The sequence below is a fragment of the Petaurus breviceps genome, unplaced genomic scaffold, assembly GCF_028583685.1.
Source record: "Petaurus breviceps papuanus isolate PSGF00001 unplaced genomic scaffold, PetGlider_PUasm1.0 689, whole genome shotgun sequence".
Lineage (NCBI taxonomy): Eukaryota > Metazoa > Chordata > Mammalia > Diprotodontia > Petauridae > Petaurus > Petaurus breviceps.
Window position 1 is genome coordinate 6,510,899 of NW_027186458.1, and position 16,458 is coordinate 6,527,356.

The 16,458-nt window shown below is 47.1% G+C and overlaps 1 protein-coding gene across 1 annotated transcript in view; it reads right to left on the reverse strand.

The window, feature by feature from the left end:
- SYNPO2 (synaptopodin 2) overlaps window positions 1-16,458 on the reverse strand; it is a 196,690-nt gene that overhangs the window by 24,870 nt on the left and 155,362 nt on the right. Inside the window, 2 exon segments of the mRNA XM_069104900.1 lie at window positions 5,869-8,048; window positions 11,928-12,688. Coding sequence (XP_068961001.1) covers window positions 5,869-8,048; window positions 11,928-12,688 — 2,941 coding nt within the window.

Below are 16,458 nucleotides of genomic sequence, written 5' to 3' on the forward strand. Positions count from 1 at the left end.
TGAAACAGAATGAGGTTCCCATCAGCACTTGCCACCTAATCCTCACATGACCTCGGATAAGTCATTCTCCCTTTTATCTACAATGAGGGGTGGTGCTGGATCAGAGCTGTAGGGGCCAGGTGAAGCTATCAGCTGTGACTGCTTGCTGGCCTTCCTTTCAGAGAGACCTGAGTTGGAAACCTGCATCGAACACTTCCTAGCCATGTGACCTTGAGCAAGTGCCCAAAGGTGTCTGGGCATGACCGTGACTAGAGCTCTCTGTGCCCTCCAGATTCCTCTTCTGGACAATGAGACGTTAGGGCCAGATAATCTCAAAACTGCCTTCCAGCTTCAAGTCTTCACCTTACACTCCCAGGACACTGGGGAATACCGAGCCTGGGGGTCTTGGGTTTCTTTTTTGTGGGGGGTCAGGAGCAAAGATGAGAAAGGGGCTATCAATCTATTCACCAATATCAGATCAGGCTAGCCAGGGAGCTGGCATGCCATCCAATGAGAGCTGGAGTTAGCTAACCCCTTTCTGATTGACAGATTACTCAACCAATTCCATTGATGGGAGAAAAACAATGTCTTGGAATCTGCCCATCGGTGGAAAGCAGCGATGCTGTTGTGGATCTGGCTTCCAAAGGACGGAGGAAGACCCTGGACTTGGCCACTTATGAGCTCTAGGGTCTTGGGCACATTACCTGGCCTCTCTCAGCTTCTCCCTGCGCGTCTATAAAATGGAGGTTATGATGCTTGTCTACCTGCCTGTCTCGCTGGGCTAGGTCTAGGCTCAAATAACATCACATTTGTATGTATTTCTCTGTAAACCTTCCTATAGAATTACTATCATGGCTCACAGAGCCGGGTAAGGCTCCAACAGTCAGGAAAATGGCATCTAGAGATGGCATTTACTTCCATTTCTATGCATTCAGCTGGCTCCAGATCTTTCAAAGTTCCAGGGTTCTCTCAAGAGCCAAAATGAGGTCTGTGGGCAGGTGCCAGCAAAACACCAGAACCTTTTTTTAAAGACCATTTTGTATATAGTTGGTGAGGTGAGAAGCTGAACTGGTCAGCTCCACAGGACCTTTGGACTTTTTGCTATTATTTTCTAAACCAAGGGTTTTTAATTCAGTCTGGGAACTTAAATAAAAAGTCACTTATAACTAACTGCATTCAACATAATTGCTTTCCTTTGTAATCTCATGTGTTTTCTGCATTTAAAAATATGATTCTAAGAAAGGCCCTTTGAGAATTGAATCCTTGTCTCCACATCCACTGTCCCCATTTTACTGATGGACAAAATAAGGCTTTACCAGACTGCTAGAGGAAGCCATGGGAGCTGAATGGCTTAATAACCTGCCAGTCTAGAGAGACTTGGGAATGGTAGACTTTCCTTAGGTAGTGATTTGAGGGGTAAAATGAGTGCCACCTATTACCCTGAGAGGCCCTACCCACTCTCTGGGCATCTCAGAAATTCCCTACACCTGTATCATGGCAGGCATCCAACTCTGGTGGGCAGGAAGTCTCCAGAACCAGCTTCTCCCCCACCTGGGGCCAATGTGATGGAATCCAAAGGGCTCTGCTGCCTTTGAGTTCGGAAGGCTTGGGTCTGAATCCACTCTTGTCATATCCAGCCTTGGGGCCTTGGGCAATCATAGATTTAAGGGTCTTATCTAAATGACCCCTAATACCCCTTTAAGCTCTAAGCCTATGATACTGGGATTCTACAGGGGCAAAATGTTGGGTAATCTTTCCCCTCCCTTCACTCCCCCCAACCAATAAAAACCCCTCAAAGGATTTTGCTGAAGATTCTTTTCATGGGCAGAGGGTGAAAAAGCAAAGAGTATTTTATGACAAATTAGTCTTTGGGATGGACATAGTAGCCCAGTTTCTGTTTGAACTCAGGGAGAGGGGTGGGAAATGTGCCTTTATTGGCATAAGGAACTCTTGGATGAAGAAAGTCCCTCTACCAATTCGGATAAGCATCTTTCTGTGATTTATAATCTTAAAGGTTTACTTAGAGGTAAAGTGAATTGCACAGGGTCACAAAGCCACTATGTCTCAGAGGTGAAACTTGAACCCAGGGCCTCTTGATCCTAAAGTTTGCTCTCTATCCACTATGCCACATTGCCTCTCCCCTTGTGATCTTAATTTTTTTTTAACTGACAACAACAAAATACCCAGGGGCCTTGGGAAGGAAAGGACAGAGGGTGTTCTATTCTCTTTCTTCCAGTAGTATTTGGCCTTCCCAGAAACATTGGTTTCTTCCCAGAAATATTGCTGTATCATACCTTTCCCTCTCATGTTGGTGGGGAACAGCTGACAGTAAGAGGCAACATTCAGGGAATTTGGGGGCAGAATCAGAATCTGACAGCTTCTCCGAAGATGGCTAAACCAGAGAGAAGAACAGAAGGGTCTTTGGCTGGAAGGTCAAGGGGTAACTAAGTGGGTCTCTATCAAATGGCACTTGGTAGAGTCTTGAGGCCACCCTGGGTAAGCAAGGCCTCTTAGAGTGCTTGGCATTCTTCAGCAAAATACTGCTAGTGCTTTACCCCTTGGAGAAAAAAGAAAACCTTTCCTACTAAGTTCATCCAGCCCTTGTAAACATTGGCTATCTGCTGTCCTGGTGCCTCTAATCTAAACAACAGCATTACCAGCCTCTGAGGCACTCTCAGCATTCTTAATGAGTCTTGGAAGAAGGAGGCCAGGGCTAGCAAGAGAGTCAAGAACTTCAAAGCCTTCTGAACAACAACAAACTGGTGGTGACTTTTGGTTTAGAATCCTAGAAACTGAAGCCTGGAAAGACCTTTGAGAATTGAATCCCTGCCCCCATATCTACTACTCCCATTTTACGGATGGGCAAAATGAGGCCTAACAAAATGGTCTGACTCCCTCAGATTCATAAAGACTGTGCTAGAGATAAGACTAGAAGGCAGGGTCTCTGCAACTTGGCATGTGACATGAAGAGATCTGAGGAATACTACGACTCAGTTATCTATGCGCTATCATGGGAGTGCAATTGTTTCTTTTGCCACTAATAATGTTTCTAAACTTCTTTTATATCATGGGTAAACAGGCTGATTCAGTTTAGTAGAGAAACAGAATATAGTGTATAGAGTAGGTTGGGCCAGCTGGCCCCTCAAGGTGCCTCCCAGCTCTCAGATTCTGTGACCCTTGGGAGCAGCATCCCAGTCAGGGTGACTTGGACCCAGAAGCATACTGGGAGCAATCTGTCATCATTAGCTCCAAATCATGGAGCTTCTGGTTGGGTTTTCCCTCACAGAGTCTCCTTCTCCTTCTTGAACACAGCTCAGCCCTAAATCACTGAGGACCCGTGATTAGCAGCATACCCAGATATATTTGACCTGTTGCTCTCCAAGGAACTGGCACCTAGCCATGCCCAACGTATTTGCTTCTTCCTTTTGAGACCCTGGTTAAAGGTCAAGGTTGGGTGCTGTTCCTTCTACATCTCAGTCAACAGCATTGACTAACTGATTGACTCACCTCCCTTGGCTTCTCTTTCTCAGCTATCTCCAGAGTCTGACATTCAAAACAGTTCTTTTTCTAGGGAATGCTCAGAGGGAGTGTGAGTTTAATCTGTGTGTCTCCATCACTGATTTATTGTTTTTAAAGGTTGATTATGGGATGGGGCCCCCATCCTGTTTCTATTCCTCCAGATGCTGCCTTGAAAGCAGCAGGCATATATGCCCAAGGAAAGGCAGAAAAATCAGACCCGTTGTCTTGTAGCAAATTCAGATGTCCGGTTTATTGGTTATATTCTCAGGATAGCAGTGTCAGAATTCAATTTGCCTCTCGGTAAAAAGGCAAAGAAGTGAGCAAAATGGAAGGGCAGCCTTCCCAAGTGGGAAGGAAAACACCACAGAAAGGACCATGGACAGAGAAGCTCATGCAAAGGAAAGCCAAATGAGCGAGGTGTCTCTAGCAAACAGGTACGGAAGGAAGGAATCTCTGTAATGGTCAAATGAAGAGAACAGCTGGCTGGCTGCCTGGGGCTCTGGGGAAGAAAGAACAAAGAGACAGAGAGTGCTAGAGAAGTAGAATGGGACCAGGCAAGCTTCTGGTGAGGTCTCTAGAAGATTCTCCTGGGCAGAGTAGCTGGGTTTTCTCTTGAGTTTTCATAAACACTTTGTCATTTTCTGCTTTAATGTCAAGTAGTTTCCATTGTTACTCTGGATTAAGTGAGCTGCCAGCCAGAGAACTGGGGAGTTTACAATAGGTCTGAGAAAAGTCTCCGAGTGTGTTGGCAGCCCATTCACCGCCTCTGAGTCAGGGGGAGTTAGCATGGCATGCTACAACCCCAGGCTGAAGTGGCCAACTTGCCTGGCTCCTGGTCCATCCAAGAGGAGTAAGAGAAAGGCTGTGCAAGGACACAACAGGACAGAATAGTGGAAGGAGCCGACAGTCAGGAAGGAAAAGAGAAGTCTATGTGGTTGCCCAGAAACAGCCCTGTGCATCACACCCTTTCCTCGCAGCCTCCAAACATTGTGCCTGCCTATGGATGGGGGGATCCCTCATGTGGTACAGCCCATCCCTTCGACCCCACTCATGCTGCCTTTGGCTCCCACGGCCTGTGACCAGGCACCTAATAGAATGAGATCTGTGCACAGCTCAGCCTTCTTGCACAGACCCATCCCTGCCTTCTGTTCCCTCCCTGCCTTGGATTAATGGAACACAATCCCTGGCCAGTGGCACTGATGGAGTATATTGTAAGCAAAAGAAGGCAAAAAGGGGAAAAAGAAAAAGCAGTCCCTGGTGGGCTTGTGAATTTCTCTTTCACACTTGACCTTAAACTCCTTGGAAGCCCCTGCTTTCCTCCTAGGCCCCCCTCCCCCCCCTCTTGGTTCCAAGCCTCTGAATGAGGCACCAGCCAGAGCCCTGAGGAGCGCAGGGCAGGGCAGCTGGGGCTCTGACCTAGGGCATGATAGTACAGAGAGAGCTGACGGTACCAAGTAGCACCCCCTCCAGAGTTTAGCAAGGAAACCCAAAGTTTGACTCTTAGCTTTGATTGGTTAAAATGGGAAGCACTTCTTCCCGTAGTAAAGGAAACTGCAGGCCCACCTCCAAGTGGGCTCCTCCTTCAGTCAGACCCTGCCCTGCTCTCCCCTTTTCCCTCAACGGAATTGTCTTTAAAAGAAGACACATTTTGTGCTACTCGCCCAGGAGCCATCATTGCACACCCTGCCCATATCCCTCCAGTCACATTCACAGGATCGTGGGATCACAGATTTAAAACTAGAAAGGTTGGCCCAGTCCAATCCCCCTCTTTTTTCAGTGGAGGAAACTGAGTCCAGAGAGGTTAAATGACTTGCCCAAGATCACACAGCAAGTGCCAGAAGCGCAATTTGAACCCACGTCTTCTCGACTCCGGGTCCAGGATGCGCTACCCGTGACACCGGAGCTTCGTCTCTACCAGTGACTGAGGAGCCCAAATGAGAATGGGGCTGTTTGTTTAGCGAGCTTCAGTTTTCCCTTACTATAGTGTTAGAGGTAAAGCCTACGTTTAAAAACAAAGAAGCGTGTTAGATTTCCCTTGTAGTTCACCCGTCCCCTGTGAGGGCAGCCAGCCTAATTCTGAATAAGATATCACACTCTTTCTCTGGCCTGAAGCGGAGACCCGTGAGTCCCGCGGACTTGGCAGAATGGCGTCTGCCTGCTGGCGTTGGCATGGATTCGAGGTGTCTCAGGGGAGGGATGCTGCGGCCATCTTTGACTCATTCCCAAACGGTAAACTGAGGAGCCGGCCCCCCTGCTGTGATAGCTATGCTAAGGACCCCGCAGCGCGCACCGCAAGCGAACCCACGCGCGCCATCGGCCGCTCGGCCGTTACTCTTCCTCAATATGGTTCCCACAGGACGGTTTCCACACCTGCACTGTGACTCCGCTTTTCTTGGCCGAGAACTTGGGCCTGGGAGCCACGAAGTAAGTGGCAGGGGCAGACTCCGGCTTGGGAGAGGCGGGCAGGGCTCCGGGCACCGGGGACATCGGGGCCGGGCTGGCTGGTGTGGCAGCGGCCTCAGAGTAGAAGGTAGGCTGGGAGCTGAAGACTGGCACCGAGCACACCGAGGACGCTCGGAAGGTCGGGGGGGAGCTGGCATGGGCCGGCTGGGGGGAAGGAGCTGGCTTCGAGACCGGGCCTGGACCAAGCTTGGCCGATGGCTTTGGGACGGGGCCGGCCTTGGCATCTGGGGGCTGGAAAGTAAAGAGAGATGCGTTGAGCTGATACGGCTGGTGTTTCATGACGTCTAGCGTATTGAGGGGCTTCTTCCCCTTCTTCTTGCTTGGTTTGGAGGCGGCCGGAGCGCCGGCCTGGTGCTTGAGGGCAGCCGGAGGGTAGGCTGGAGAGAGGATGGGATTGTAAGCCATAGGTGGGGGCGCTCGGACATTGGAGGAATATTTCCAAGAGGCTGGTAAAGATGGGGTGGGAGACTGAGCCCGGGCCATGTGGGCCTGGACTTTCTCGGAGTCTACCACGTACTTCTCCATCCGAGATTGCCTCTTAGCAAAGAGCTGGGCCCCTTTGCCGCTCATTTGTGGCAGCTCGCTGGATGGTCCCACCCCAGAGACTGGTGGAGCGTTTCCTGTGGGCATCACCTTGGGTGTGTAGTTCACACTGGCCACTGCTGCTTGAGGTCCTTGAAAGGGACCAGCCACGTTTGGGCATGGGGGCTGGTAAGTGGTGGAAGCAGGCCGAGCTATTTTAATGGCAGATGCAACTATTCCCTGGGACGGATTCGAAACAGGGAAGGCGGGAGGTTGGCTAGGTGCTGCCACTGTCGATGGCGCCCAGACCGGGGAGACGGGAGTGACTGCTTGAGAGGGGGGGGGTTTGGCAGAGGGCTTGGGAGCGACAGGAGGTGGGGTCTTCTGCTTAGAAGAGTGGCCCTGCATGAAATTGCAAGCCTCTGCTCCAAGGCTGAGGTAGTCTTCTTCAGGTCCTGACTCGAACCCGGCCCCAGGACCTCGTTTGCCCTCTGCGTTTTGCACGAGTGACAACAGTTCAGGGTTAGGGCTGACCTTGGGGGCTTCTTTGAAGGTGAACATGGGCTTCGAGGTGCCCCTCCGCCTGGCCTCCTGCAGTATGCCCGTTCTCTTGGCTGGCACAGCGATCCTCTCATCCCGGGAAGCGATCTGTTCGGTGGGCTCATAAAAAGCCTGCTGGGCCCACGGGGCTGGCTGGGGCCAGGGAGGTGGCTGTGCTGGGGCAGCCAAGGGACTGCTCAGCCCTCTGGACAAGACTTCTGGAGGAGGGGTGACCGCAGAGTAAGGGGGTGGCGCGGGAAAGTCGTACACGGGACTCGCTAGGTTTCTGGTAGGGGAGAAGGGCCCCGCCGCCACATTCATGGACCCTGGGAAGGGCTTGGCCGTCCTGTTGGAGGCAGCCAGTCTGGGGGCCTCCGGCATCCCTGGGGCTCCGCTGAGGCCGTTCTGTTGGGCTGTGGGGCTCCCTTCCAGGTAGCTTTTGGACACGCTGCTCTGCGTTCTCAGGCTCTCTTCTTCTCTCCTCTGGTACGAGGTGACCGTTCTCAGCCCATCTGCTCTGCCGTCCTCGAGCTCCCTGAGGGCCGCTCCCTCCGCCCTCCCCTCCTCTTGCTGGGCTGTGATCTGGTCCATCCTCTCCCTCCTCTTGGCAAACATGAGGACGCCCTTCCCCGAGCTGTCTGGCAACATGTCCATCTTGTCTCCACTTTTCAGCTTCCTCTCGACGTCTACCAGGCCAGAGTCCCAGGTCGGGGACCACGCTGGGCTTCCTTCGTCGTCGTCAGCGTCGGAGGCGATCTCTTCCTCTACCTCTGACTCGCTCGTGAACTTGACTTCCACCAGGCCGTCTCTCTCGCTTTCTTCTTCGGTGTCTGCGTCGCGCTGCAGCTCCCCAGTACCGTAACTGATCAGAGTATACTTCTTCGCCCTCCGGCGGCGCTTCTTGAACATCAAAACCCCCTTGGAGTTGGGGTTGAGGGCATTTGTGAGAAGGAGGGCAATGCTCTTACACTTGGACTTGGCTTCCTTCACCTGTTTCTCGGACAAGCTTTCGCTCCTCCGGAACCCTGGAAGAAAGACAGAGAGGATTACGGAAACGAATAAGGTCAAGGGAACCGAAGAAGCCGTCAGCCCCTGGAGGGCTCCTTCTCAGTTACTGGGCAGCGCTTCTCCTCTCTCGGGAAACTCCGCCTGAGCCACGAGAATGGGAAAGGGCCGGGAGTCTGGCTTGGTCACTACTCGTTACAAAAAGGCAGCCTTGTGCCAGGGGAGGGGAATCTGCCTTGCTAATATGGACACAAAAAAACGCGGCAGCAAAAGATTAAAAAAAAAGACCGCGGAGAAGGAATCAAAAACTTCATAAAACAGTAAAAAACAAAACAAAAAAAAACCCAATGTTGCTGGTTTCTTATTCAATTCTTTTTGTTCTGAAATGTGTGTGTGTGTGTGTGTGTGTGTCTGTGTGTAGGCAGGAAATTTGTAACACAATATTATCGAAATTCTTGAGCACAATATTAGAGGAAATAACAGGAAATTCATTTTGTAACAGTGACCTGATCAACACAAAGCACCACAAACAATCCAATTCCAACACTAACAATAGCTAATGAAGGAAAGAGGGCATAATTACTTACTGAGAGAAATGACAGTCCTGGGCTTCGAAACTCGGTATGATCCCGGTGCCCTAAGTGGCATTATTTGGAAAGAAACATAAGCTGGTTCTACAGCAGAATTCTATGTAAATGAAAGATTTGGCTAGTTTCCTTTACTTTGGTCAATTTAGATAGACCCACAGGAAACAGAAAACCTAAAAATACCTAATCAGAGGTGGGGAACCTGCCCCCTGGAGGCCACAAGTGGCTCCCCAGGTCCTCAAGTGCAGCCCTTTGACTGAATCTAAACTTCACAGAACAAATCTCAGATCCTTCCTCACAGAGGTATCAAAAATTTGGAGCAACAGAAAACCTTCAAAGTCATCTAGCCTTAACACTCTCCTTAAATAAAGTAGGAAGTAGAAGGTCAGAAAAAGGAAGGGTCTTACTTAAGGTAATTCAAGTAGCAAATGACAGTCAGGATTTGAACCCAGGGCCTTGGGTGCCAAACCCATGACTCTGAGTCACCTCTTTGCAAACCATAGTAATAACTGACATGCATTATCCCTTTTGAACCTCACAATGGCCTCATGAGGAAGGTATGGAGGCATGCCAATTTTCCCACTAGGGGAAACCGAAGGGTTAAGTGACTTCCCAAAGGCTACACAGCAAGTAAGAATCAAAAGCAGAACTTGAATCCTGAACTTCCTGCTGTCAAGGTTAGTACAACCCTTTCACACATAAATAATGAAATTTCCTCATAGTACCCTTCCTAAATGTGTTTAAAAAGGAGGGTTCTCAAGCAGATTTCAGTATTGAAATTACCCTCATGTAACTCATAGAAAGAGCCTTAATCTATAGGACCCAGATTTAAATTCCAGCTTGGCTATTTATTACCTGTGTGACCTTGGGCAGATCACTTAACATATCCAGACTCCATTTTCTCAATAGGATTAGATCAGGGATTCTCCACCTATTTGATATCACAGACCCCTTTGGCCATCAGGTAAAGCCCATGGACCCCTCATCTTTTAAAGTGCATAAAATGAAATGCATTAGATTGCAAAGGAAGCCAATTCTACTGAAATACAGTAATCAAAGATTTTTTTAAAAACACACACATACATAAGTTCAGGGACCCTGGGTTAAGAACTTCTAGACTAAACAAGATCTGATGTCCTTGCCAGCTTCAAGTTTCCGACCCTTTAAACCTCCATTGCTTTCCACCTTCAGAAGTAGAAGCATAACCTATGTCAGAATTTCATTTCTATTGTGGCTATTCCAAAGTCACTGACAGAACTACTAACTCAGCAACTATGAAGCAGATAGTATCAATTTGTTTTAAAAATGTCTAACTAACCCAAATGGTTGTAGACCTATCAAATAATCATTTAAATTTTTTTTTTTACCAGATTTGTGATCTCACTGAGACTGGCCACCAGGGCGATTCAGCACCTCAGTAAATTAAAAATCTGGGAGAGTTGCCCAAAGCACTGAATAATTAAGAAAGCAACTTGCTCTCGGTCACAGACCAAATATGTATCAAAGGAAGTGCTGGAGCCCAAGCTTTTCTGATTCTCAGACTGGCACTCTAGTCACTCTACCCACTGTGCCAAGATACAAAAATGATACGTCACATATCTACAGAAATTTTAGGTAACATTTCAATTACTCCTTCAACTCTGACAAAGGTAAATGTTAGTTAGAAGAAATTTTATAAGGCACACAAATGATGGTGATTTTAAAATTCTGTTGGGATTTGAGGAGCGTGGACCATGTAACTTCTACTAGGCTTCAACATTTTCAAAACACAGCCTACTTTCCCAAAGTTTCTTTTGTTAGATTTTAGCTACTGGCATTAAAAAAAAAGATCTGGCAACAGTTTCATCTCTAACTCCATTCACTTAGTTCTTTTTTAAGGATCCAGTAAATATTTGTCACAAATTGGAAACAAATTCAAGCGGCTTTGAATTTCCCAAAAGAGGTAAGTCTGTTTTTACTTTTGAAAAATCAAAGGAAAGATGTACTTAGCTCTCACCAGCACTGGAAGGAACATGCCAGACAGACTTAAGAGCTTACCAGAAATAATTCTGTCATCATGACACAATGATTTTACGAAATCAAGTTGCTGAGATTCTCCAGTGTTCCCACTTTATGGAGGGACAGAGAAGCTGGGAAGGCTGAGCTCATGCAGGATTCCTGTCTCTGGTCCTCTGGAAACTGGAGCCCCGATTGCCCAGTTGTTACTTCCTTGGCTGCCAAAATTTAAAGTATGTGAACTCTTCTCTCTGACGCCCCTTTAATGCATTATAAATGGGCTGATTACATATAGATGCTTACAGCACAAGCCACAGCCGGCTCCACATGCCACTGAGGACACAGGTGGCTCTGCTAAAAATATGCCCTGGAAGGCATTAGAATTAGGTGCCGCTGCTCCCAGAATCCCTGATTCCAGACCTTTGGAAGACAGCCCTCAAATCCCTCACCAAGATTCACAAGGAATCCACAAAGGAAACCTCAGGAATAGTATGGACTGTCTCTTCCCCACCCCCCTTTCACAGTGAAAGCACCCAAGCTTGTCTTGCCTTTACTACCTTCCTTCCCAAGAACCTCCTCCCTTCTACGACCACTCAGCCCAGGATGTCATTGTATCCCCCTTTGAGCACCCCTACCTCCAGGGCTGAGAGTCTGACCTCCATGTCAAGGGGGTAGCCAGGGCACCATGCAGCCTCATGCTGAATCCTTGAGCTGCTGGGATCAGGTATCCCACATGCTGGTGTCCGTCAAACAGACTTCTGCAAGCATCATCAAGCTGCAGACATCTCTCTCTCTCTCTCTCTCTCTCTCTCTCTCTCTCTCTCTCTCTCTGTCTCAATCTAGATCTGCTTTTAATATCTTTACTGTAGCTGATTCTCAAAAATGCCTATCAGCAATAGCAGTAGCAGCAGAATCAGTGGCTTTGGCCATTTAAACTCAGTTTGTCCATTTCAAATGTATTTCTGGGCTGTCTTGAAAGTGACACAGTTCATTTTTAAAAAATGAAAAAAACAAACAAAAAACCAGCTGGACAATATTTCTCTTTGGTAAGGGAATAGAGAAGCAAGCCAGACACTCTGCACACTGCTAATTGACTGTCCTCTCTGTTCCGAGGGGCTGTCACTGTTGGCCCCTGGTACCTGCCTGCAGGGAGAATGAAGAGGATTGCCAATGGGCAAGGAGAGAAAGTTGACGGCTTGGGAGAAATCCTCCTGAAAAACAGAGTGGAATGGGAGAGGGAAGGGAGGGGTAGTAGGTGATGAGCCAGGTGAAACAGCCCCTCTGGAGGGGCCAGAGCAGGGCTCGGGAGCTACTTACGGGCGTGCCGGGCTCGGTGCTTGTGGGGCCTCCGGTGATCCCTTTCTGAGATCTGCTGATCTTCTCCCTGCTCAGTGCCTTCCGAGGAGATGGGAAAGGAGACCACAGAAGGAGGTGCTTCAGCCCGCCCTCCTTCCACTTGAAAATCACCACACCCCCTTCTTCCTGCCCAGTTGGACCCTTCTGCCTTCTCTCTGCCGTAGACGATCACTTCAGCCCTAGAGAGGTGGGGGGCTCCCGCCTCTCTCCCCAGGGTAACTTGCAGCTCTTGGCCACTAGAGAGCTGAGTTAGCTTGTCACTGGGCCCCTGACCAGAATCCTCTTTCCCATCAGGCAAGGCAGAAGTTCCTTGGCCAAGCCCTCCCTGCAGCTGGTCAGGGTGAGGGACAGAGGAGGGGTGGTTTTCAGCTCCTCCCGGGACAGACCCCACCAAGGCCCCAGGGTCTTTGTGTCTGTCAGGCCAGAGGGACAACTGCAGCCCCACCACAGCTCCTGGCCTGCCCCCGTTTGTCTCCGTCAGGACTATTGGCTCTGGCCAGGGTCTTCTCGGGGGGTGCAGAACTATCTGGCTGCTTGGCTGGGTCTCTCCCGAACAATCAGGGCTCTTTTCACCTTTTTGGCCGGGAAATGCCCTCTGGCCCTGGGCACAGGGGGGCCAGATCTGCAGGCTGGTTCTCTCCACGTGGTCCTCATGCACAAGGTGGTCATGATCTTGGTTCGCAGTTTCAGGGACACAAGTCTCATTTATTCCACTGGACGGTCTGCACACAAAAGATAATTCCAGACAGTTAAATTCATGGGTGTTTCTTTGAGGGGCTAGCCAAAGAATTCCTGACACTTTTATGAGGTCTGACAAATGCAGTACAAGGTCAGTCTGTTTCTGCCTAAATGTCTACAGCAGTGACTGAGAGGAATGAGGCTGGTGGTATGTCCCCTTTCACTCTACCACCTTAAGAGACACCATGCTGTATGGGACAAGGCACGTGGGTTCAAATCCTACCTCAGACACTTACTGTCAGAGTGATCCTGGGTAAGTCACTTAAGCTGTCTAAACTCAGTTTCTTCATCTGTAAAATGAGTGGGTTGGACTCAACCTTGAAGATGCCTTCCAACTCTGGATTGATGATCCTACAATCCCTTTCTAAGTACTTGGCTCTAAAGCAAAAGAGAAACCCTCCTTATCACTTTGATTTCCAATCTTCATCTTGATTTTATCTCCAAGAGCTAGGGAATTACAGAACCGTCTCTTAGATCCATATATCTGGCACTAGCTCACCAACCCATCTGGATGCTTAACAGAGTTTTTCGGTTTCCATCCAGATGTTTGATGTCACATAAACAAAACCCGGCTCTTCCCAGACAGGGCCAAGAGTTCCCAGATAAAAGTGATCCAATAGCCTTTTTGGAGATGTTATTTTGGTCTGGAATGAAATTGAAGTCAATACCTCTGACCACAGGAAATATTTGGACTTGGTAAGAAGTACCCCTTTCCATGCTGCTGTGATTTATTAGGGCATGGGATATTTATCATTGGAATTTGGTTGCCTCTCCCTTCAAAGACAGTTGACCAGCTCATTTACATTTTCTATCACATCTTCTCTTTTGGGGATTCCTTAGAAGAAAAGCTATTTCGACAACTCATGGTAAAGGGGCTGAGTTCCTTAGCCAGACCTTTGCCTCTGAACTCAGTCCCTCTCCTTCTTATGGGATTCTACATCTTTTGTTCTCACGGGATAAAGAAGTGTAGGTTAAAAGTTACTGAAAACAAACAAAAACCTCCTTTCTCGAGTTCTGATTGTAAAAAGGCAACCATATGAACTTGAATTTTCCAGTTGCTAATGAATTTCTTCTCTGCCCTCTTCCTACCTCAGTCAGTGATATAAAGAAGTATTAAAGGGAGTTTGTTCCAACATTGTGAGACTATGAACAGTGTTATATAAATGCTGGCTATTACTATTATTACTATGTACTTTATGAACCTTATTTCTTTTCTTTTCTGTTAATTTCTAACTTTTTTCCCCAACTTTTATTGTTTGTTTCCTTTTAGTTTACAGGATTCAATTCCACACTTCCTTGAGTTTTACATTTTGTCCCCCTCCCTCCCCTTCCCCCCATGGTGGCATATAGTCAAGTATAGGATCTGTAAATACTTTCACAATATACATTAGCCAGGTTATAAAGATGGATTATACCAGCTAGAATGAAAAATGGCAAAGAGGACATAAAACCAAATAAGAGAAAGAAAAAGATCAGGTATTTTGCTTCCACCTGGATATAAACTCATTTCTTTCTAGTTCTTTTCTGGATGCACATATTTCTCTCCATCATGAGTCTTTTGGGATTGACTTATATCACTGCATTGCTGAGAGGAGTCCAGTCTATCAAAGTTGGTCATCATACATACGTTGGGTCTGTAATTGTGTACAAAGTTCTCCTGGCCCTATTCTTCTCACTCAGCATCAGTTTGTGTAAGCCTCTCCAGGTAAATATGAAGACTGTCTGCTCCTCATTTCTTATAGCACAATAATATATAAACCTTATTTCTTTTGACCTTCACAGCAACCCTGGGAAACAAGTATTATTATTATCTCCATTTTACAGATAAGGAAAGTGAAGCAGACAGTGATTAAGTAGGTTGGCACCTTTTCTGCCACTCATAGCTTTAGAGAGCTGCCTCGAGCCTGAAAAGTAATAGGACCTTCTCCCCAGTGTAATAGGAATGTAAATTTTTAAGATCTTTCCTGCCCCTAGGATAAAGTGCACCTGGAGCCTGGGGTGGGAGGCTTGTTTTTCAGTAGATACTTCTTGATTGGCCAGTGAATCAATAAGATTGTTACCTTCTCTGAGCCAGGAGAAGGCTATATAAGCCCTGATGTGTAGCTCTGTTTTAGGGCTTACTTTGAGAAATGTGCTATGATTTGATCTTGATAATGGGAAGCCGTTGTTGAGAGCCCCCCCTCGGCTTTGAAAAACCCAGATATTGAAACCCAGATGTTGATTTGGTATGGATGTAATGGTTGGACAGTTTGGAAATCTGTCTACTTGATCTGTTTCTCTAACTTGATAATTCTGTCTGTGTATTCTGAAGTTCGGGGTACTGACCTTTTCCCCCTGAACTAGGTAAACGATACATGTTTGACTGATTAAAGTAAGCTTGTTAACCCATTTTGAGTTGCTTTCCTTTAACAAAGCAGATCTAAAAACCTGTGTTGGCAGTGACCCTGAGGATGCTTGGGGTGCTTGCTGCTACACCCAGTCACACGAGCAGCAGGTGGCAGAACAGGGTTCAACACAGGTCGTTCTGACTGCTTCTTGATAGAGTAGGGGAGCGAAACCTTTTGTGCAGATGACCCAATTACATGGCAGTCTGAAAAAGCCTATGGACCCCTTTTCAGAATGAAGTTTTTAATTGCATAAAACAATGCAGGCTTAAAGGAAATCAATTACATTGAAATATGATTATTTATATATTTTTTAAAACAAGTTCACATACTCTAAATTAAGAACACCTGCTCTACAGAATGATGGGTAGGGTTGCTTCCTCACACAAGCCCATTATTTAAAAATGCTTAATAAATGCCTGTTGCAAGAAATGCAAATTAAAATAGTTCTGAGGTATCACTTCACACCTGTCAGATTGTCTAATATGACAGAAAAAGATAATAATCAATGCTAGAGGGGGTGTGGGAAAATTGGGACACTAAGGCACTCTTGGTGGAGTTGTAAACTGATCCAACCATTCTGAAGAGCAATTTGAAACTATGTGCAAAGGGCTATAAAACTGCACACCCTTTGATCCAGTCATACCACTGCTAGGTTTGTATCCTAAGGAGATTTTTTAAAGGGGAGGGACAAGGTGAAAGAATATATCTGTACAAAACTATTGATAACAGCATTTTTTGTGGTAGCAAAGAATTAGTAATTGAGAGGATGTCCATCAAATGGGTAATGACTGTGGCATATGATCATAATGGAATACTGCATGATGATCAGTGGTGAATGACTCAGCTCTTCTCAGCAATGCAATGATCCAAGACAATCTCAAAGGACTCATGATGAAAAATGCTATCCACCTCAAGAGAAAGAACTGATGGAGTCTGAAAGCAGATTGAAGCAGACCTTTTTAATTCTGTATTTTCCCCCCCTTTGGGTCTGTGTCTTCTTTCACAACATGACTAATAAGGTAATATGCTTTGCATGACTGAACACGTATAACCCATATCAACTTGTTTGCTGTCTTGGGGGGGGGGCGGTGAAGGAGGGAAGGAGAAAATTTGGAACTCAATTTTTAAAAACATTAATGTTAAAATTCTCTTTACATGTACCTGGGGGGAAGTAAAATATTAAAAATAAATGTCCATTGCATTGAATTTTAATTTGCACAGTGCTAGATAGCCACTCTTTTTCTTTGCATAAGGTCTACAAAGCATGCTTGGTAATACCATTCTAAAAATAGCATATTAGGTCTGTGAGGGTACTAAGGAGAGGGCTGCACCGAGAAAGGATGAAGGTGAAATCGGCCAGAGAAAAG